Genomic DNA, 19,959 nt, shown 5'->3' on the forward strand with positions numbered 1-19,959 from the left:
TTATTAAAGAGAGAGAATCTTTATATTGTTGTTGATGAATAATATGATGCTTTATTTGGCCATGTTTATGTAAGAGAGTGATAATTGTCTGAAAATTATTGTTATATGACTGATAATTTTTAATTCATTGTACACATGTCGAATTGTTCTAATTTATAAAAAAATATTATCATATTTTATTTTCTGTTTTGCCTTTGATAACTTTATATATTTCATACTCCTGTCTTACATTAATACTATTTACAGAAAATTTTTCAGAAAATACGTTTATTAGTACTAGTACGACAAATCACGTTACTGTACTATTTATATGGTTTTCGTAATGTAAACGTTTTCTTAAACATTTAGATTTCTTGTATAAGTGGTGTTTAAAGTCTTATGTCATGTAATAAATTTGCTGAAGCTATTGAGATTCGATGTGATGAAAAATGTAAGGTGTTTTTTTAAGAAGTGTAATTTAATTTTCTGTATTTTGGACATATATAAGAATATATTTTGCAGTGTCCTTTGGAAGTTTGACAGAAATGCTTCCCAGCCATGCTGAATTTACCACTCGTCTTTCTAATTTTTCTGTTTCTGGTTTAACTTTTCTTTTTCTTCTAACAAAACTTGTAATTTACTGAATGTACTGGAATTTATGACTCACACTTTTTGTGAAATATAAAATTCATATCATTTTGATATATGTGCTTTATTTGTTAACTGGTACTTAATATATATGAATAATTTTCTGCATGAAATTCTGAATGGATTTTAAAATTTCTTTAACAGTATATTTGCAATTTAAACTAACACTAACGTTTTAAACACTATGTTTAAAATGAGTTTGATCTACTGTGTGTGCAATAAATCGGTTTAAAGGGAAAAAAATACAAATGCGCATATTTCTTTGCATACAGTTTGTATGGTATGCTTAAATTTAGGTACTCTTAGAAAGAACTGAATTGAAAAAATTAGCTATCAAGATTTTACTTTTGAATTGATTAAGAAAAAATTTCCTTGTTTTGCATTTTATTCTCAGAATCAATCACAGATTAATTCAAGAGTGATTTTACAGCCTTAATTAATAGCTCTTAATTATATTTCATATTTAACCGGTATCTAGATTTTTTAATCCGATTTCTGTTTTCTCAATTCCTTAATTATGTTGTTTTGTGTTCTATGTAATTATATTTTCTCAATTATCTAATTTTGGAATGTGTTGTTGCAATGATTCAAGTAAAAGTCCATAGTACACTTGCTATGATTATAGACTATCAATGTGTGTGTGTAAAACATATTTGAGCAGTTGTGTGGCCGAATAGAAGACACTTTTGAATTTTTAACTTCGATTTATTTCACCACGGGAGGCATAATTTACGTACAAAGAATAAACTGTAAGAAATACGCCAGTCTACATCGCGACACAAGAGCAAATGAGACCCAAATTTTCCCCTTCGGTGGTTTTATAATGAGATTTTAATTGGGATTTCTTTGACACATGTAAACTTAGGAAAGGGAAATTTAGGTATCTTTAAAACAGAGTTGTCTCGCTACCGGGAGAACCGGAAAAACACAGGACATTTAAAACTCATCTAAAAAACTGAAAAAATGCAGGGTAATTTGAAAATTTTCATAAAAACTGGTAAAATACAGGAGATTTTGTTTCTTGGATATTTTTTCCCATCTAAAATGTGCTGATCCCTGAAGATTGCAGGAATAAATGATCCGAGTCATCACTTCCAAAAACGAAACAATACCATTTGCAATTGTATAATACGGAAACTCGCAAATTTTCTACTCTCTCCCTCTTTTTTCTGTATAGATCAGTTCAGTTTCGATTTTTGAGACAGTTCTTTTTCCATGAGAATCCTGAATTGCAGCAACGCAACTTCTATAATATTGAAGCAGCGCTTTGATTCAGTCACTCACACATGAGTTTATTGAATACTTAATTTATCATTTGAGAAATTGTGAGCTTACACTGAGTAGAGTAGAGAATTTTTAAAAGCAATGAGCTACTCAAAATACGTATTTAATGCGAATTGGATGGATAAAAAAAAAAATTAATCCTGATTTTGCTGAATAGGTTCGAAAAGTCTCGCAAAATCCATTTATTGCTTTATAAGAAAATAATGAGCCGAAGTAACGTGGAAACCAGGCATTTATTAGTCATGCCGAAAAGGGAAACAAAATTGTCTTTGTTTCTAAAGGAATGAAGGAGAAGGTGATATGTCATTTCCGAAAACGTCAAATTTAATGTCCGAAAATAAACCAATTTTGAACATTTTAGTTCAAGAACAATAATTTAAAGCTGAATGTTTATAGGCATTAAAACGTGTTGCGTCACATTCATTCTTTAATGCATTTGATGGTATATCCGAAATATTTTCATATATATTCTCTAAATGTGAAATAGCTGAAAATGTTCGTTAGGCCTTATACGAATATCATACTTTATTTGTTAAGGATTAGCTCAATGAAATTGATATCTGAAAAATCTGCAGAAATTGATACCCAGTTACATGAGTAGGCAAAAATGAAAAAAATTAAAGAAAAAGTAATTTTGCTTTGTAATGCTCTTTTTTGTTAAGTAATCATTGAATGATTTGTATCATGATAACAAAAATGTTGTGTTTTTATTTCACCTGAATCCTTACTTTTGTGTGAGCATGCGAGGTAATATATACGCCTCCTCTTATATAAATTTTGCCTTGTTAAATTCTAGATAATAAATAAAGAGAAATAGTTTTTTTGTATGTAAATATCAAAAATCTTTTAATATGCTATTATTTCAAATAATATTAAATTGTCACTCTCTTTAATTGTTTTTTGCACTCCTTAAAATCATTTTGCATTATAATTGCCCATGAGTGCTTTTTTTTCCATTTCCTCGTATTTTGAATATATCTGAAGGGAAAACACAGGGAAAGTTTTCCAAATTTGAGTGGCAACCCTGTTAAAAGAATGTGGTAAGCATTGAGGTTTTTTATCCCTTCAGTCGGAGCGTGAGAACCTGTTGACAGCAATTTTCTGGAACGCGTGTTAAAACTAATTATTAAATAAAAAAAGAGGGAATTGGTTTAGAAAATAAGGGAACATTTTAAAATGAAGTTCATTTGGGTAATATGGGATTCAATTAAGTAAAAAATCATGAAATTAATAAGAATTGAAATTAGATTTAGATATACCCTTAAACATACACACACAAGGTGTAGAATCATGCAGTTGAAGCCAGTTTCTTTCAAAGTGTCGCAATTTTTTTTCCTGGTGCAAGAAGTAATGTGCTATGCACCAAACCTCTTCATATTTATGTGGTGTAGAAGAACAATAAGTGGTATTAAAGGGATGCCACTCTTTCATTTTTCTCAGTTCTTGTTTTTGAGGTTCATCCTGAATAGCTCATGTATGACATTAAAATGGTACCATTTGACCCTATCTTTTTTTTAGCTTTAAAAATATTTTTTCTGTTATTAAGCCGTTTAAAAACTTAATCGTGTTAAAGATTTTGATATAATTGGTTCAGGAAATAAACTTCCGTGGTTGGGAGAGTTAAGGGTTTATGAAAGTTTTGCCATATTCCCAATCTTTGATTTTTCGTAGTGTATTATCTATAAATATTCGTACAAATATTCGCCCATTTTTATAAATTGCTTCTTTTTTTTCCTTGAGAAAGCATTCCTTTTATTGATTGATATTATCTAACTGAATTATTCCTTTTTTAGTGATTTTTGTTGTTTCCTCATATTTGTTCTAATGAGGACGCATGTCACAGTGTCGCAATTAATTTTATAAACTCTAGCATAAATATTTAACTCCAGAATTAGAATCACATCACTGTGTGACGAAATAAAGTCGATATCTACAGTAATCTGTTGCAAACTACAGAACTCAGTAGTGATTCATACAATATTAGATTGCTATAGTGTACATACAACATGGATCTGCATGCTTTGATTATGAAAGATGTTCACCTGGAGTAACTGCTTAGAAAGATCACTATAAGATCCGTGGACGTCAAGGTTCAGTCTAATGGATTCTAAACTTGGCTCTAATTGCATAATCTTTATATATATATATATATATATATAACGATATTTCCTTACTTTGTGTAATAAGATTTTGTACATTTAATAGGCACAAAACTTATTGAGAAACATATCATAATACCCAGCGTATCGCCAAAAGTTTATCAGATTCATTGCAAGCATAATTTTTTTAACCTTGTAAATCTCGAAACTTTCAACAAATGCTAAACATTTTTTGAAGGCTTATTTCATGACGAGTTATCGGTTGAATAAAAGATATTGGTGGGCAGAATGAGAAAGTTTCGAGATACTAATGAATTAACTTTTAAAATTCATTTGGTTAATTAATTTGTTGATTTAAATAAACCTATCTCCTTGACCCATTTCCATCGCCAAAAGTTTTGTGAAGATATGGATGTTAATACTCGAGTCAGAGAGTCCATTTTCATTCTTGATGTCTATACTATTTTTTTTCTTGGTAAAAATTTTTAAAAAATCAATGCATATTCCACAATTATGTACTTAAAAACTTTTTTCTGAATCATTTAAGTATGTTTCAGTTTTTTTTTTACCTCCTAGTCTAACCTTTACAAATATTTTTTTAGCTTAAGTTACAGAAAAAGCATTTGTATATTTTTTATTTCAGAATTATTGAAAAGAGTTATACGAATTCTGATAGCAATCACTAAAGGACTAGCCTCTAATTCTGTATTTTTTCGTGTAAAATAAATCTTTATTTTTCGGGTTATTTTTCAAATATTATTTGTTGTTAAAAAGTGTCAAGTTCCTTTTACTCTTGCTTACCAGAATCCCCCCTCCCCAATGTGTATGATTGGTAGCTAATTCATCTAACGAATGTAAATCCAGATAAATATTTAAAATCGAAAAAGGCAACTAAGGTAATGATTAGGTTACGTAGTTGAAATCTATTCTTGACCTTTTCCCTAACCATTTTCTGTGTGATAAAATGTTAATATTTTTTTTGTGTGTTTTAAATTGTCTAGTAGAATTTTATTTTTTATAGGTTTTGTAATATTAAGAAATATTTATAAAAATTTTCAGGTTTCTACTGATCGCCAGAGGTACCCATCTTTTATAGCACAACCTGGTTCTTCGAAGGAAACTTCATATTTCAGCAAAGGCTCAAAATCTAAAGGATCAAAAAAAGTAATGATTATGTTATGTATTTATAAGTATTTTTAATCTCAACACTATAATCACACATTTCTGTTGGATCAGAATAAGTCATTGAGGACAAGGAATAACTGGAAAACGATATCTACAATATGCATACGTGAGGCCTTTGTCTCTAGTGGAAGACAAAAATACTTATTCTTTTCAGTGTTAGTTTCTAATATTATTTCATTTAGATGCAATCTGCTCAGAAAGATTGAATCCAAAATTTCCCTGTCATTTTCCACTACTTATATCGGCTACATGTAAAATAAGTTGCTAAGATATACTACTGTGGTCAGAAAGCACACGGAATTATATAAAATTAAAGATATGAATTTGCTGATCGAAATTTATTGCATATCCTACAAAGTAATGCCCTCTAACCGCAATGCACTTCTGCCAACGTTTTCCAGTCATTAAAAAAAAAAAAAAAAAAAAAAACATGCCTGAAAGTCGTTTTTGTGAAATCCCTTCTGAGTTCATAAAGAATTTTCTTTTGTCAAATTAACTGTTTGAGGTTTGTTTTATTAAAAAAATGAAACAACAACATTCATTTCGATTATTTAACATAAAGCATTACTCAGAATAAGAAAAAAAAATTATAATATCATTTCAAAGAATCCTTTTTCATGAGTTAGGACATATATAATCCTGCCACTTGACAACTTTAAAATTAGTCTAAAACATCAAATAACATGTTTTTTTTTTAAATTTTAAATCAATTCATTCACTCGTAATAAAATAATACATACCATTATGACTGACAAAAATTTACTGTATCACACTATGCGCCAACTTTAATCACACTACTCACTGATGCATTTTCATTTGTATAATTTTTTTTTCACTTGTTTAGGCATTTACCATTTGTGCATAGTATTGCCATCTGAGTAAAAAACTTTAAAATATTAAAATATATAACTATAAGTGACTGCAACGTTTCAAGGTGGGTTAAATTATATCCTATCATGCACAAAAAGCTAATTAGAAGATGGAGTGGTTTTTAACCAATCTTGTTCCAAAGAGTTTAGGTGCTCAGCAGTGACTACGAAAAGGCAATATTAACAGTGGCAATAAGAAAAAAAATCACACAGTGTCATATCAAATGAATATGGAGCTTGTGGAGTCATATTTCTCGAATGTTTGGTTAAAATCTCGCGAATAATAATTGCACTATGAGAACATGGATTTTGCACGATGATAATGCATGAACTTTCTCACTTCACTTTCAGGCCTATTTTAACGAATTTCTGCACACAAACGGCGCAAAACACTCAAATAATAATCCTTATTGACTGTCTAGAGAGTTGGTAGGCGCTCATAATGTACAATACCATGACAGTCAAAGAAAATAATCAACATTACCTGATTTTTGAGTGACTTTAACGTGGTCTTCTTGGTCTTGCTTAATCTTTTAAGCGATTTTCGATTATTGTACTGTTTCTATATCAAAAGCATAAATCCAGATTTTATCATCTGTAATAATGTGTTTTAGAAAGGAGTCGATTTGACAAAGCATCGCTCGGAATAGTTGAGCAGGTTTTTGTTTTTAGAAAAGACTCAAAGTTCTTAGAGCAACTCGAGAAGCTACGAACCACTACTTTAAATGATTTCTTAAAATTTCTTGATTGACCAAAATGATATAGGAACGTGTTCAGTAGTGTTTTTGAATGCTTTTTGAATTTGTATGCTTGAAATTTAATTATGATTTTGAATGCTTGAAAAATTTGTTTGTTCTGGGAGATAGACAAAATTATATTTGTTTTTTGGAAGAAATATCGATTTTGTTTCATGAGAACTTAATACTCGTATTCATCAAAGTAGCCTTTTTACTCAGCGATTCAAAATTAGTTAGTTGTGTATTGATGGGCAGATAATTCATAATGCTGTTTTATTTTTCTATAATATTCAGTCGAAACAAATTTTTCAATAAATCACCTTAATTTAAATTGTCTATAGACTATAACAGTTTTCCGAATTATATGCATTGAACTTCATGTTCGAAGATAAGAAAACCCTCAATAATATTATTAGAAAAATAACAGAAGTAACCAGGGTTCATATATTTATCTCATTCTATGAACTCAAAATATTCAACCTGCAACTAATGAAAGATTTCACAGTATGCATATTTCAGCTAGTGGCATAGGAAAAGAGTAGGGGTACTGATTCCTTGGACACCAGCCTTGAAAAGTGTCTAAAAGGGATACGTTTATTTAATACCCTTTGTGCTCGAAAACAAAAATGTTATCGATTCCAGCTGCTTCAGGTACTTAAAAATTACTCAGTAATTTTTTAATCATGAAAATTTAAAAAATTATTTTTATGGACACATTTCGCGGGTTGAAACATATTTTACTCAAATTGTTTGGTAATTCGAATTTTTTGTCTAGACTCTTTGATTTCCCTATTAAAGTAATGTCAAGAGATTGTCTATGAATTCAAAGATATTATGTCAAAACTAAAAATATACTCACCACTTAAATACCCCGTATCATCCATCTTCAATGATAGAATGTGAATTCAGAGTCTTTATTTCCTTGAAACGCTCTAGAAATTTTTTGAAATATTGGAAGAGGAAAAAGTGTCACTTCCTTTAATGGCAATTATCTTATAGTATGTTACTCTTATTTTTTATTTTCGCACAAAAATTTTACTTGCATTTACTTTGCATTACAGTGCTTCATAAATGCCTTTAAAACGAAATTTTCGGATAATTTTGAAATTACTTTATAACAGGGTGCGTAGCGACTTAGTACGTAAGTACTTAAAAAAGGGCTTAAATTTGTAAACTATTTTTAAGCACCTTTAAAGTTCCTAACTTTGGGAGGGGAAAAAAAAAAGACCTTAACAGGTGCTTACTTTTTTCGAAAAGGGCGAAAAGAGTTTTTATTTATTTATTTGTTTCCCCACTCCTAGAAGACAGTAAATTCGAAAACATAGTCTCAAACTCGTGTTTACTTGATGTATCAGTAAAGTAAACCAACAGAGGGGAAAAATTTGGACAAGGAATTCCAGGGTGAGATAGATCCAAGGGTTCCAACACATATTACAATAACGCTTAATGGGCCTTTTTTCCCCACTCTCTTTTTCTGTGTATTACCGTTTATTGAAATATGGGAATAGTTATCCGAAAGCGGCAGTACGAAATGTGTATTGTGCCGTACTTGTTGCGGTTTGAAAAACGTTTGAACTTCAATTTTTACCGTTTTTGACGTTGAAGAAATTATTTAAGTTGTTCGTGATTATTATATGTTTAATCCTTTATGTGTTCTGAAAGAAGAATGCGCAGGTTGGTCCGATCAACGGAAAATAAGAATACAGCATAATGAATTTGGTACGCGAAAGAGATATAGCGAACATGAGAGAAGTTGCTCTGAAGATATTTACATTGAAGCTTCTTTATGGTACGTTACGAATTCGATCATCATTCTAATTAATATATCATTGTAGAGAAATCCTTTGAAAGACCTATTATTGTAATTAATTGCAGTATGCAATTACGTTAGTCGATTGCCTAAAATCTAGTATGGGATTTTAATTCGAAGCCATAAGTTTTCAATCATCGATATCTCTTTTGTGTTTTATTAATATCCCGATCCATTTGCAAATTATTATTTGTCCCACCAATCTCGCCAGATTTTAAAGGGGAAGGGGAATGCTGGATATGATACTTAAAATATTTTTTAAAGTAAAGAAAGGTTTCTCAAAAGCTTTATTCTTTCGGGTTCAGATTTTATAACGATTTTTGATTTTTATAACTCATAGATTTTTTTCCCCTATTGAAGTATCTCTTTACATGTAAACATTTGTCTTGATAAACATGCAGCATAAAGTATTGAAATTAGGAGCATGAAATTTGAGAAGTTATTTTTAGGGTGAATAAGGCCCATTAAGAACGTATTTTTCAAAATTTTGGTTCAAAGTTTGATTAAAAATTAAAAACAGAATTACATTTTTTTCTTTAGTTTTAGCAATTTTTGAAAAATAAATGTTTGATACAATTTGTAACAATGATTTTTCTTATAATGAAATTCAAAACACTATCCTTACTTCTTCGAATCGTTGAGTGACATTATTTTACTGCTGCTAAAGTCGTGATAAAAAATAATACTGTCTTTGCTTTAATTTAAATTTTAAAAGTTTTAACATGAATTGAATAAGATTCTTTATTTGGTGAGTTTGTCAAATTTTGAAGAATGTGATATATTGTCTGGTGCTGGTTTCAAGAAGTACTTCAACTGGCATTTTTTTTTTTTTTTTTTTTTTTTTTTTTTTTTGCTTTTAACAGCAGAGTTGGCATTATTATTGTTATTTTTTTAAATTATTTTTTATTCTTAGCTTCATGAATTTGTTTCCGTTATTTATGGAAACTAGAACTTGTTAAAGCATTTTCGTTTCTTCTCGAAATATGTATTCGCGTTTTCCTGTGATTTTTAAAAAATTAAAATGAGATTATTATTATTTTTTCTTTTTGCATAAAGGTTAAAAAGCAGGCTTTTATTAAATTGTCAGACTGTTCAAAGAAAGGCCTCTTTTTAACTTCAGAAGCAAAAAGCGATAAGACACTTCATATAGTCCGAACCATTCTTTTCTGTTAAAAACAAAAAAGTGAGATTTTCATTTGGAGAGTTCGGAAGATTTAAACTGCATAACATGTATAAAATAGTGACTGAAGCTGTATTATCTTCAACTCTGCATGAATGTACGAAAAATTTGCCATTCAGAATAGAAAAGTATAAATGAACTATAAGTTTATGAGAAAAATCATTTTTTTTTTTTTTAAATTCACGGTTGAAAGAAGGCATGTCACATCACTGAAATATTTTTTATGCATTATATATGTATTTTTTCCTTTACATTTCATTCTTTCTCATTATATTTTATACGGCAAAAAGTTTGTTATAAAAATAAAACTTTATAAAAATTTCAATTCGATTCGAAGATTCGAAAGTACAATTCTTCCCTCGACTCTTCTGTCATATATTAAAGAACGAGCTGACTCTTCTGTAAAAATTTTAAATCAGAGAAGAGATTTAAATGCAGAAAATTAAATTGAGGCAAGTATTTAGTATTGAACTAATGATCCCTGATGTATTTTTAGATATAGATAGATTTTTGTGTATGTGTGTATTTTCAATATCATTTAAAATGTTATTTTTTAGAATTCTTCTTTTTTTAAATATGTGTTTTTAAAAATTTCAGATTCCTCGCAAAGTTCGTCGTAAAAGACTCCGGTCAGGTGTAAAACCGCAACCGAGTACTTCTAAAGAAGAATTTGAGGTGATATATTTTGCTAGTGTTTTTAACCATATTAAATCATTATGGCTGCAAATTCCGTATGTACTGTATCCTGTATTTTACATATATTTTGAAACATGAGAGTAAGCTGTGTCGTTTGATGAGGAATCATTTCTGTTATTTCAATTTTGAACTAGATTTTTCTAAAGTAAGGAATTCTTCTTTCGGCATTCTTTCTTGAAATATCCAACACTTGCGTTTTTCCTTTTTGAAATATAAAAACCGTTGTATTGTTTTTTTTGTTTTGTTTTTTTCTCGTATATAAACTGGCAAAGAGTTATGGTCTTCTGTTAAGCTATTTGAGGTCTTCTCAATTTTATGTAGATTAGTTAAAAGTCAGTGAATGGATGAAAAGTAGGGAATCGTTTTGGCATAAAACATGGTCTGAGTTCTTTTGTGTATTTTTCGGACAACCCTTGAAATCGAGAACTTACTGAATTTTCTTTCAAAATATCGCAATCCTATTTATCAGTATCATCAACGTCTTATATGATTTATCTACTTCTTTGAAGGTGAGTAGTTTGAAAGTTTTTTGCATCTTCTTTGTCCTCCGAATTTACCTGAAAAAGGAAAGGGGAGGGGGGAAAACACCCCTCCTTTTATTTTAAACCGATGGCGACCAAATTTCTTTCATCTATCATAGGAAGAAGTATTTTTCCTCTTCTGTCTAATTGAGTAGCAAATTGCTCTCGAAACTAAAAGAGTTGATAATAAAATAGCAAGTTAAAATATTTAAAATATATGTCGATAATGTTAGATTCGTAAGAGTTGAAAAAGAAATTATCCCAAAGAAAAATAATCGGAAATAGTTCCTCTTCTTGTGTCAGTTGTACGTTTCAAAAAGTGACAAGTTACACAATTATAATTTGCCATGATCGAGGCAGTTTATTTTGAAATTTTTTAATTAATGTCGAACGTTAATTTTTAGTCTGAATTCGTTTTGTCATGAAAAGTAGAAGTCAGATTTGCATTCGGAAAGTAGTAAAAATTCAAATGACAGCACAAATTATTATGTTATGTCCTAAGTATCAAAGCTGCTTAAGGAAAACCGCCGTTCCCTTTCGCTTTCTAAATTAAAAAAAGAAAAACAATTTCCCACTGGGAAATATATTCAACCTGATTTATTCCTTCTTAGAATTGAACTACAAATTGCTATCAGCAAAACGGGACAGCTAAAAAAAATTCTTAAATAACATTGCCATTTTAAAAATAAATAAATAAAAATATATTTTCAACAGTAAGTGGTAAATTGAAACTGTCTTATTTGCATACATGAAGTATGAAGAATCTGCCATTCAAAATAACAACTTATAAACTGACTAACACTTATTTAGTTTATCAGAAAAATCTTTTCTGTCATCTCACATTTAAAGAGGCCATGTCCTATCACTGAACCATTTTTTCGGCAGTAAAATCTTAATATTTCCATTTGTGTTTTACTCTTGTTTAATTCTGATAATATTTTATTCTTTTCAAGGATTTATTATAAAAAAAATACGTTACAAAATTTTCAGATTTTTGACTTATTCCTCCCGAGTCTTTTATCGTGTCTGCTTGAATGTGATTCACAATCTGATTCTACGGAAGAAAATCCAGATCCTTTCAAAGGTTTAAGTGAGAAGGAAATAGAGGAGGTATGTATTAAGCAATGATATTTTCGATTCTTAATATTTTTGTAATACATTTTTTTCTGTTGATGTTTGTTTTTGATATCTTTCAATGTTTTTTTAACAATAATTTTTTAATATATTTTCTGTTAAAACTTCCAGCATGCTGGCGAAGTTATTTTTAAAAGTATCATGTCAAGTATTGAAGAGCAGCCTAGTACCTCTAAAGGAGTTTCAGACCTTAGCACAGATGAAGAATTCAGTTATAAAGATGTGGTAAACATGTGTTTTTGGTCAACTCACTAAATCGTTATGGCTATTAATTTTAAAAGAAGTTATTAGCAATGCTATATATGCTAAGTATAGTTTGATATTTTTATGTTATAGCTTGATATTTACACTCATGTCTATAAATTATGGATAATTCAGAGTCACACGGAAATTTAACACTAAAATACATATATCACCCGTAAAATGACTACACACATCTTCAAAAACCATATGAAAATTGCAGGAAGCCACCAGATGACACTGATAGTACGTCACAATGACAAGAGTGTAAGAGAGTGAAATATAAGGAATACAGGCAAAGAAGTAAAATTGTTCGCAAGGGCTTTATAAGCCTTTCAGTGCAATAACCGCACACTTATGAAACAAAGGGCGCATTTGGATGATTTTTTACGTGTTAGAATTATCGGCCGTCTGGAATGTGGGCATACCCAGCAGGAAGTATTCGAGGAACTTGGAATCGCCTAGAGTGTCATCTCCAGGCTTTGGTAATGTGAGTAGACGTTACAGCACAGGTCACCTCCGAGTTACAACGGCGAATGAGGACCGGTATTTGGCAGTTACTGCCAAAAGAAGCAGACGGAGCACAGCATCAGACCTGTCTCGTCAGCTCTTTTCAGCCACTGGTATGACAGTTTCAAGGCAGACCGTGTACAGACGCTTAGGGTAGATTGGTCTATAAGCTCGTAGACCCGTTACTGCAACTCACTGTCGCCTGCGGTTAGCCTTGAGTAGACAGCATGCATTGGGGACACCGCAACAGTGGGTTTGTGTGAGGTTTTCCGCCGAGTCCAAGTTAAACATGCAGTCAGATTCTCACCGGACTTTCATATGGAGAGCGCCTGGTACATGTTACCACCAAGAGAACATCATTGAACGACACCGCTACGGTGGTGCAGGAGTTCAATGTATCATTTGGTTAAGGTTCATTTCTTGAGGGTTTCCCCCCCCCCCCGTTTCAAAATTAAGTCTCTGAGGTAGAAAATTTCTGTCAATCCGTCGGCTTCGACTACGTTAATTTTTCCTTTCTGAACTCAAATACAAACCGTTGTAGTCTAAACCCGCCCCATGAAAACTAAACTAGCAGAGTGCTTTTGTTATATATCTTATGTCCAGGTCTTCTCAAATTTATTATAGAATAGTTAATAACCATTTAATGGATATAGTAGGAAAGCGTTTGGTATAAAGCTAGATCATAGTTCTTTTATAAATTTTTCGGACCATGTATGAAACTGCTGTGTATTGTTGTTGTGAAAGTCTTATTGGTATCAACATCCACAAAATTTTGTATGATTTATCGCTTCTTTGCAAACATAAGGAAAATTAAAGGTTTGGAGCTCTTTATTTCCCCATCATATATCCAAGAAAAAAAAATCATTTTCTCCTTTTAAGTGAAATTGCTAGCTTACCTTCATGCTTTTTAACTGCCGCAATAATCAAGCATTACATCCACTTCTTATTGGATTTGTGCTTCTATCTAATTAGTTTTCAAAATATTCTCAAAACTTTTTTTGTTGATAATAAGAACCAAGTTAAAATATTCGAGTAATAATATGTCAATAATGCTGGATTGACTAAGGTTGGAAAACAATTTCGTCTCAAAGAAAAATGATCAAAGATAGTTCATCTTTTGTATCACTTCGGCATTAAAATCGGATGAAATAGAAAAGGATTATTTCCCCCGATTGAGACAATTTTTTTTCTTCAAATTTTTAATCAATCTAGGCGATTAATTTTCAGTATGAGATTCATTCTATCTGAAAAAGAAAAGTACACGGATTAGTACAAAGGTGATGTTTTCATTTGGAGAGTAGTGAAGATTAAAAGTGCAGCTGAGGTTAGGTATTATGGTGATGTCATAAATGGTAAAAAAAGACTGTCGTAGCATGATGAAGAATTTGCCATTCAATTTAGAAAACTATAAACCGATTAACACAGTTTTAGTTGATGAAAAAAGGCATTTTCTGTCAACTCAAACTGAACTATATTGTATTCAGTAGAATACTAATTTTGTTTTCTGTTTGTTTGTTGTCTCTAAGTGATAATATTTTACTTCTTGAAGAGTTAGTTATAAAAGTGATTACAAAAATTTCAGATTTCTGATCTTTTTTCCTCGAATTCTCTGTCGTCAATTGAATTGGAGTGTGGTTCTTCGAAAGAAATTATCGAGCCGAGTGAAATTTTAACAGAGGAACAAATAAAAGAGGTAAGTATTTAGCATTTAAATTAATGATTCATAAAATTTTGTAATGATTTTTTTTGCGTGTTTGCATGTATTTTCAATACCTTTTTATATTTTATTTTTTGGCTTTCGTTATCTCAACATGTTTGCTTCTACAACTTTCAGATTTCACGTATAATTACTTTAAAAAGTATTCTGTCAAATGCTGAAGATGAGTCGTGTACCGCTGAAGAATATTTAGATCTTATGAGCGCCGATGAAGATTTGGAAGAAACGAATGAGGTGATATATTTTGCTTTTGTTTTGGGCCATAAAGCAGCCATATTATGTAAATTCCCAACGACGTTTATAGTTGTATTTTTTATATCTTGATATTAATTTTTTACATATACTTTGAAACATCTTGAGAAAAGTATATCGTTCGTTGAGGAACTCATTTCTGTTATTTCAGTTTTAGAATAAATTTTTTTGAGGTGGGAATTTTCCGACAACGCATCACTTTCTCAAACTTTCTGACACATGCATTTTTCTGTTTTAAAATATAAAAACCATTGTATTTTTTTTTTCGTTGACATAAACTCGCAAAGGGTTTTAATCTTACGTTTTCGATTTGAAATCTTTTCATTTTTGCATAGATTAAAAGTACATTAATTAAAAAACAGTTAATGGATAAATTAGGGAATCGTTGTAGTATAGAACATGATCTGAGTTCCTTTGTATCCTTTACGGATCACACATAGAAATCGAGAAGTTACTGTTTCTTGTCTAATCTAATGAAAGTGTGAAACTACTGTTGATCTCTATTATCAATAACTAGCGGCCTTTGGAGACCAGCCGGTTCGCCAATCTTAATGCACGTTAAAATTTTAATAATTAAATATTTTATGGAACTCCCATTTTAATTGCTTCTTCATTAAAATATTTCAAAACTTCAAATTTTAATAGTCATATAATTCACTCATAATATTATAAAGGTCTTCAGCCATATTTTAATATGTATCTCTCTAATTTTCTATTAGCTCCCGTAGAATTTATGCTTTAAATTAAAGTGGAAATTATTAATATTTTTTTTTCTTTCACTGAACCGAAGCATTTTTTTTAAATATGAGAGCTGAAAACAGAGTCGCTGAGTATTTAAACCTTATGGGCACTAAAGAATATTTTTCTTAATTTATATAATATCTCAAGAAGTTTTCAACAAAGTTTTCTCAGATTCATCATGAACAGATCGATTAATTAACAATATTTAGTTTTAAATGCATCAAACACTAAAAAAATAAACAGAATCGTTTGAAATAATCTGTCGAAAACATATCCGTTGTCAACAGTCAGAACACAATACGCATGCGTGAATTTTTAACGCCAATTATGGTAACGCAAATGCGTGAATTTTCTACGCCAGTTGGGGTAACGCTATGCAGATTAGAAATTTTTAATTTCCTTTATTCTGTTTTATTTTAATTCAACAAGTACTTCAGAATGAATCTGAAAGATCGATTAATTAACATTGTTTAACTTTAAATGCATCAAACCTTAAGAAACTAAACAGAATCCTTTGAAATAATCTGCCGAAAATTTCTTAAACCTATCCTCTTTAGAGCGGGGAAAAAAAAAAAACGAAAAAAAAAAAAAACTGAAGCCTTACTCATATGGCGGTGGGGAAATGAAAAGATTTTTTTTGGCGGGAAAGTTAGTTTTTAATTGATAATTAAGAAACCCCAACTCTGATTTTTAAAAAAAAATTTCAAAAACCTTCCTACAGATATACCTAATAATTTCCCAAATTTTCACGGCGATTGGATGTATGCTTTTTGAATCTATCGAGTACAGAGAGACAGACAGACACATTCATTTTTATATATATAGATGTATGATTTATTGATTTTTTTAATAGCGAGTAGTTAAAGTATTACGTTTTTTAAAAAAAACTTTTCTTACCTCCGAATTACCATGAAAAAATATTTTAAAGATATGTTTTAAATAAAAGCGGTGGCAACTATTTTTTTTTTTCGACTGTCGCAGAAAGCAAACATTAAATCCGATGTTTCTTTGCGGTTTGAGCTTGTGCCTTAACTCGGTTGCAAATTGCTTTAAATACTAAAAGCGTTAATATTAAGGTATTAAGTTTAAATATTAGAAAAATGTCGTTACTACTGGATTGACGAGGTTAAAAAAATTTATCTCAGATACAAATGATGCGGGGGGGGGGAATTCATCTTCTTGTGCCAGTTTTGCATTTATGAAAGAGGCTAGTTACAAAAGTATAATTTTCCGTGGATGTGGTAATTGAATATGAAAATTCTTAATCAATGTAGAGCGTTAATTTTGATCTGAAATTCATTCTATCTGAAGCAGAAAGGTACATGCATTATTAAAGTGATATTTTCATTTAGAAAGTAGCAAATATTAAGAGCCTTACAGATTATCATGCTATGTTATAAATATTGAACCCAAACTATCTTAGTTGAATCTACACATGAATGATGAAGAATTTGTCGTTCAAAATAGAGAAAGTATAAGCGGACTAATTCCTATTAAGTTGATCAGAAACATACTATTTTTGTCTCCTCACGTCAAAGAAAGGCCATGTCATATCACTGAACCATTTTCTTTGCATTATAGTGTTTATGTTTTCTTTTTTGTTTTAGTCTTTCTGATAATATTTTTTTGAAGGATTTGTTATAAAAATGATACGTTACAAAATTTTCAGATTTCTGCTGCGATTTTCCCCCCAAGTTTTCTGTCAAGTATTGAAGTGCCATCCGATTCTTTAAAAGAACTAACAGATCCAAACAAAATTTTAAGTGATGAAGAAATAAAGGAGGTAAGTATTAAACAAGGAAACTACTGATTTCTTATATTTTTGTAGAATTTGTTGTGTTTTTCTGTATTTTCAATACTTTTTTATATTTTATTTTTTAACATTTTTTAAAAACTTATATTTGCTTTTGGAAATTTCAGATTGCTAGCAAAATTACTTTGAAACATATCCAGTCAAATGTCAAAATAGAGACGACTATCTATACGGTGGAATCGAGTGCCTCTATGGAGGGGATACGTGCCTCTATGGATAAGCTACGTGCCTCTAAGGAGAAGCCGAGTACCTCTATGGAGGAGCCAAGTACCTCTATGGAGGAGCCGAGTACCTCTATGGAGGAGCCGAGTACCTCTATGGAGGAGCCGAGTACCTCTATGGAAGATTCAGATTTTAGCTCGGATGAAGAATCGGAAGAAGCAGATAAGGTTATATATTTTGCTTGGTTTGTTGGTCATATCATTAAATCATTATAATTTTAAATTCCAAAAGAAATTTTTAAGTAGATTTTATGTACCGAATGTCGATTTTCCGCACAGGCGCTCCTTATGCCTTGAAATTTTGAGATGCCTTAAAATACATTTCACTTATATCGTAGCGGCAAGTATTTTTCATTGCAACCTTGTTTACAGAAAATTTCCTTTCTCTTTCTTTAGAAGAAAAGGAATAAATGAAAAGATCTTACTAAAACGTAGGGGAAATAAGCACCAACGCAAGCACGGAGAAAAAAACCAGATTAATAAATAATTTCAAAAGCAACGATTTTCAGGAAGTTCCTAAGATATTAAAATGTAAAAATAAATAAATAAAACTTATTTTTAATCAACAATATCTTTTACATTGAAAGCATAAACAGAATTGATATAAGTCTCTTGTTTAACAAACGAAAGGGATAAATTTTGACTAGTCACACCATTCACATCATTCGTTGATTTCCAGTATTCGTAGGGTGACTTTCCTTTTTCGGTAGAATCTCGTTGCCTGTGCTAACTGGTTTTTGGTTTTCTTCAAAGGTATCATCATAAATCGAGTGAAATATTTCCATGCTTAAGAAAGATAACTTAAATTAGTGAGATTAAAATCGCAAAATTTTTCTAAATCAGTAAAAATTTTTAAATGCAGAAAGTTGCAAAGGCAATGAAATATTGAACTGAAAATTCTTTAATTACTCCTTTTTCTAATGCTAATTAGCAATTCAAGTAAAGAGAGATTAATTTGTGTTCTAAAATTCATTAAGTACTATTTGCTGAATAGTATGAATAAACTGTGCTTAAATGAACCATCGCTCTTCTCTATTAAAAATGACATAGCGCAGATATTAGACTGTGAAAAAATTATAGATAATTTCTCGCAATTAAAAGCAAGGAAAGTGATATATATAATATATGCTTCTTTGTAAGATTTTTGCTCCTATTTTTTTTTTTCATTTCTTTTTATTATCATTTGAAAAGTATCATTTTAATGCTACTTAATATATACTTTTGTGTCCCCTGTAAATTTCAATCATTATCTTTCAAAAATATTTATTTCATTTTCTTTTCTTTATCAGAAAATGAGCTAATAGATTGCATTTAGGATACTAGTGTATTTTCTGGTATGTCTTGTATGTACTTTATATTGCAATTTTTATTACATTATATAATTAATTTTACTACATTATTAATAAGAGAAAAAAGCAAAAGTATTCGTACGAATTGAATGTGATGACAAACTTGTTCTTTTAATGGCTTTAAAAGGAAGGGACATGCCCCAGCCTTCATGTTTTTTGTACCAGATGCTCTTCTTAAAAGGATATTTGCGATTTCGATTAGTCGTAAATTATTGTCCTAACTATTTTTTGTTTTAAAATTTTTTTAAAAAACTACTTTGATTCAAAACTGTGACGGGCTTCTGATTAGGCATAATCATCTAAGATAGTTGGTCTGGGAGGTTAATCAAAAAATGTTAAACAGCCTAATACTTAAATAAATAGATTTATAAAAAAATATGCAAATCATTTGAACTGCAAAGCATTAACTCTTATAATATAGTATAATCGGTGATAGGCTCTTACCTATTTCGTTAACTTTACTTTATTACCATAAAAAGCATCCAGTATCTGCTTGAATAAAATTGTGTACAAATTAGGATGCTAATACAACAATAAGTAAAAGCGTATGCATTTCCAGAAAGTTACTAAAGGAGAGAATTAGAAAGAATCTTAACTTATTAATTAAGTTAAAAATATGTTGTAATGCAAATTCTATGAACTGTAGGGCATTAATTTAATTAAATCAACCAGTTTATTAAAAGAGGAGCCGCTTAATGTGCTCTCCAAGCGAATAATTCCGCAAGATTTTAAAGTAATGGCGATGATATATGTAAGGTGATTTCGGAAAAGTAGAAAGCAGGTTTGAAGACAAAGAAAACGCTTTGGATTTTTTGATTTAATTGTAATATCCATTTCGTGAAAGCATAATTATTTAGAAGCAGAGACGTGGATAAGACATGTCCGCCACAATGCGACACAAAAGCTGAAGTAAGAAAGAAGGCAAAATGGGCCGAAACAAATGATCACTAGTCTTATATAACATGGGATTTCCG

The 19,959-nt window shown here is 30.3% G+C and overlaps 1 protein-coding gene across 10 annotated transcripts in view; it reads left to right on the top strand.

The window, feature by feature from the left end:
* LOC129958567 (uncharacterized) overlaps positions 1 to 19,959 on the top strand; it is a 309,649-nt gene that overhangs the window by 175,224 nt on the left and 114,466 nt on the right. For all 10 annotated transcript variants that reach the window (XM_056071121.1, XM_056071123.1, XM_056071128.1 and 7 more), the window contains 8 exons: positions 5,070 to 5,174; positions 10,389 to 10,466; positions 11,999 to 12,118; positions 12,254 to 12,367; positions 14,475 to 14,585; positions 14,727 to 14,843; positions 17,272 to 17,385; positions 17,523 to 17,804. In XM_056071121.1, the coding sequence (XP_055927096.1) occupies positions 5,070 to 5,174; positions 10,389 to 10,466; positions 11,999 to 12,118; positions 12,254 to 12,367; positions 14,475 to 14,585; positions 14,727 to 14,843; positions 17,272 to 17,385; positions 17,523 to 17,804 (1,041 nt within the window). The remainder of the gene's footprint in view (positions 1 to 5,069; positions 5,175 to 10,388; positions 10,467 to 11,998; positions 12,119 to 12,253; positions 12,368 to 14,474; positions 14,586 to 14,726; positions 14,844 to 17,271; positions 17,386 to 17,522; positions 17,805 to 19,959) is intronic.

The sequence above is a fragment of the Argiope bruennichi genome, chromosome X1, assembly GCF_947563725.1.
Source record: "Argiope bruennichi chromosome X1, qqArgBrue1.1, whole genome shotgun sequence".
In the NCBI taxonomy this organism is placed as follows: domain Eukaryota; kingdom Metazoa; phylum Arthropoda; class Arachnida; order Araneae; family Araneidae; genus Argiope; species Argiope bruennichi.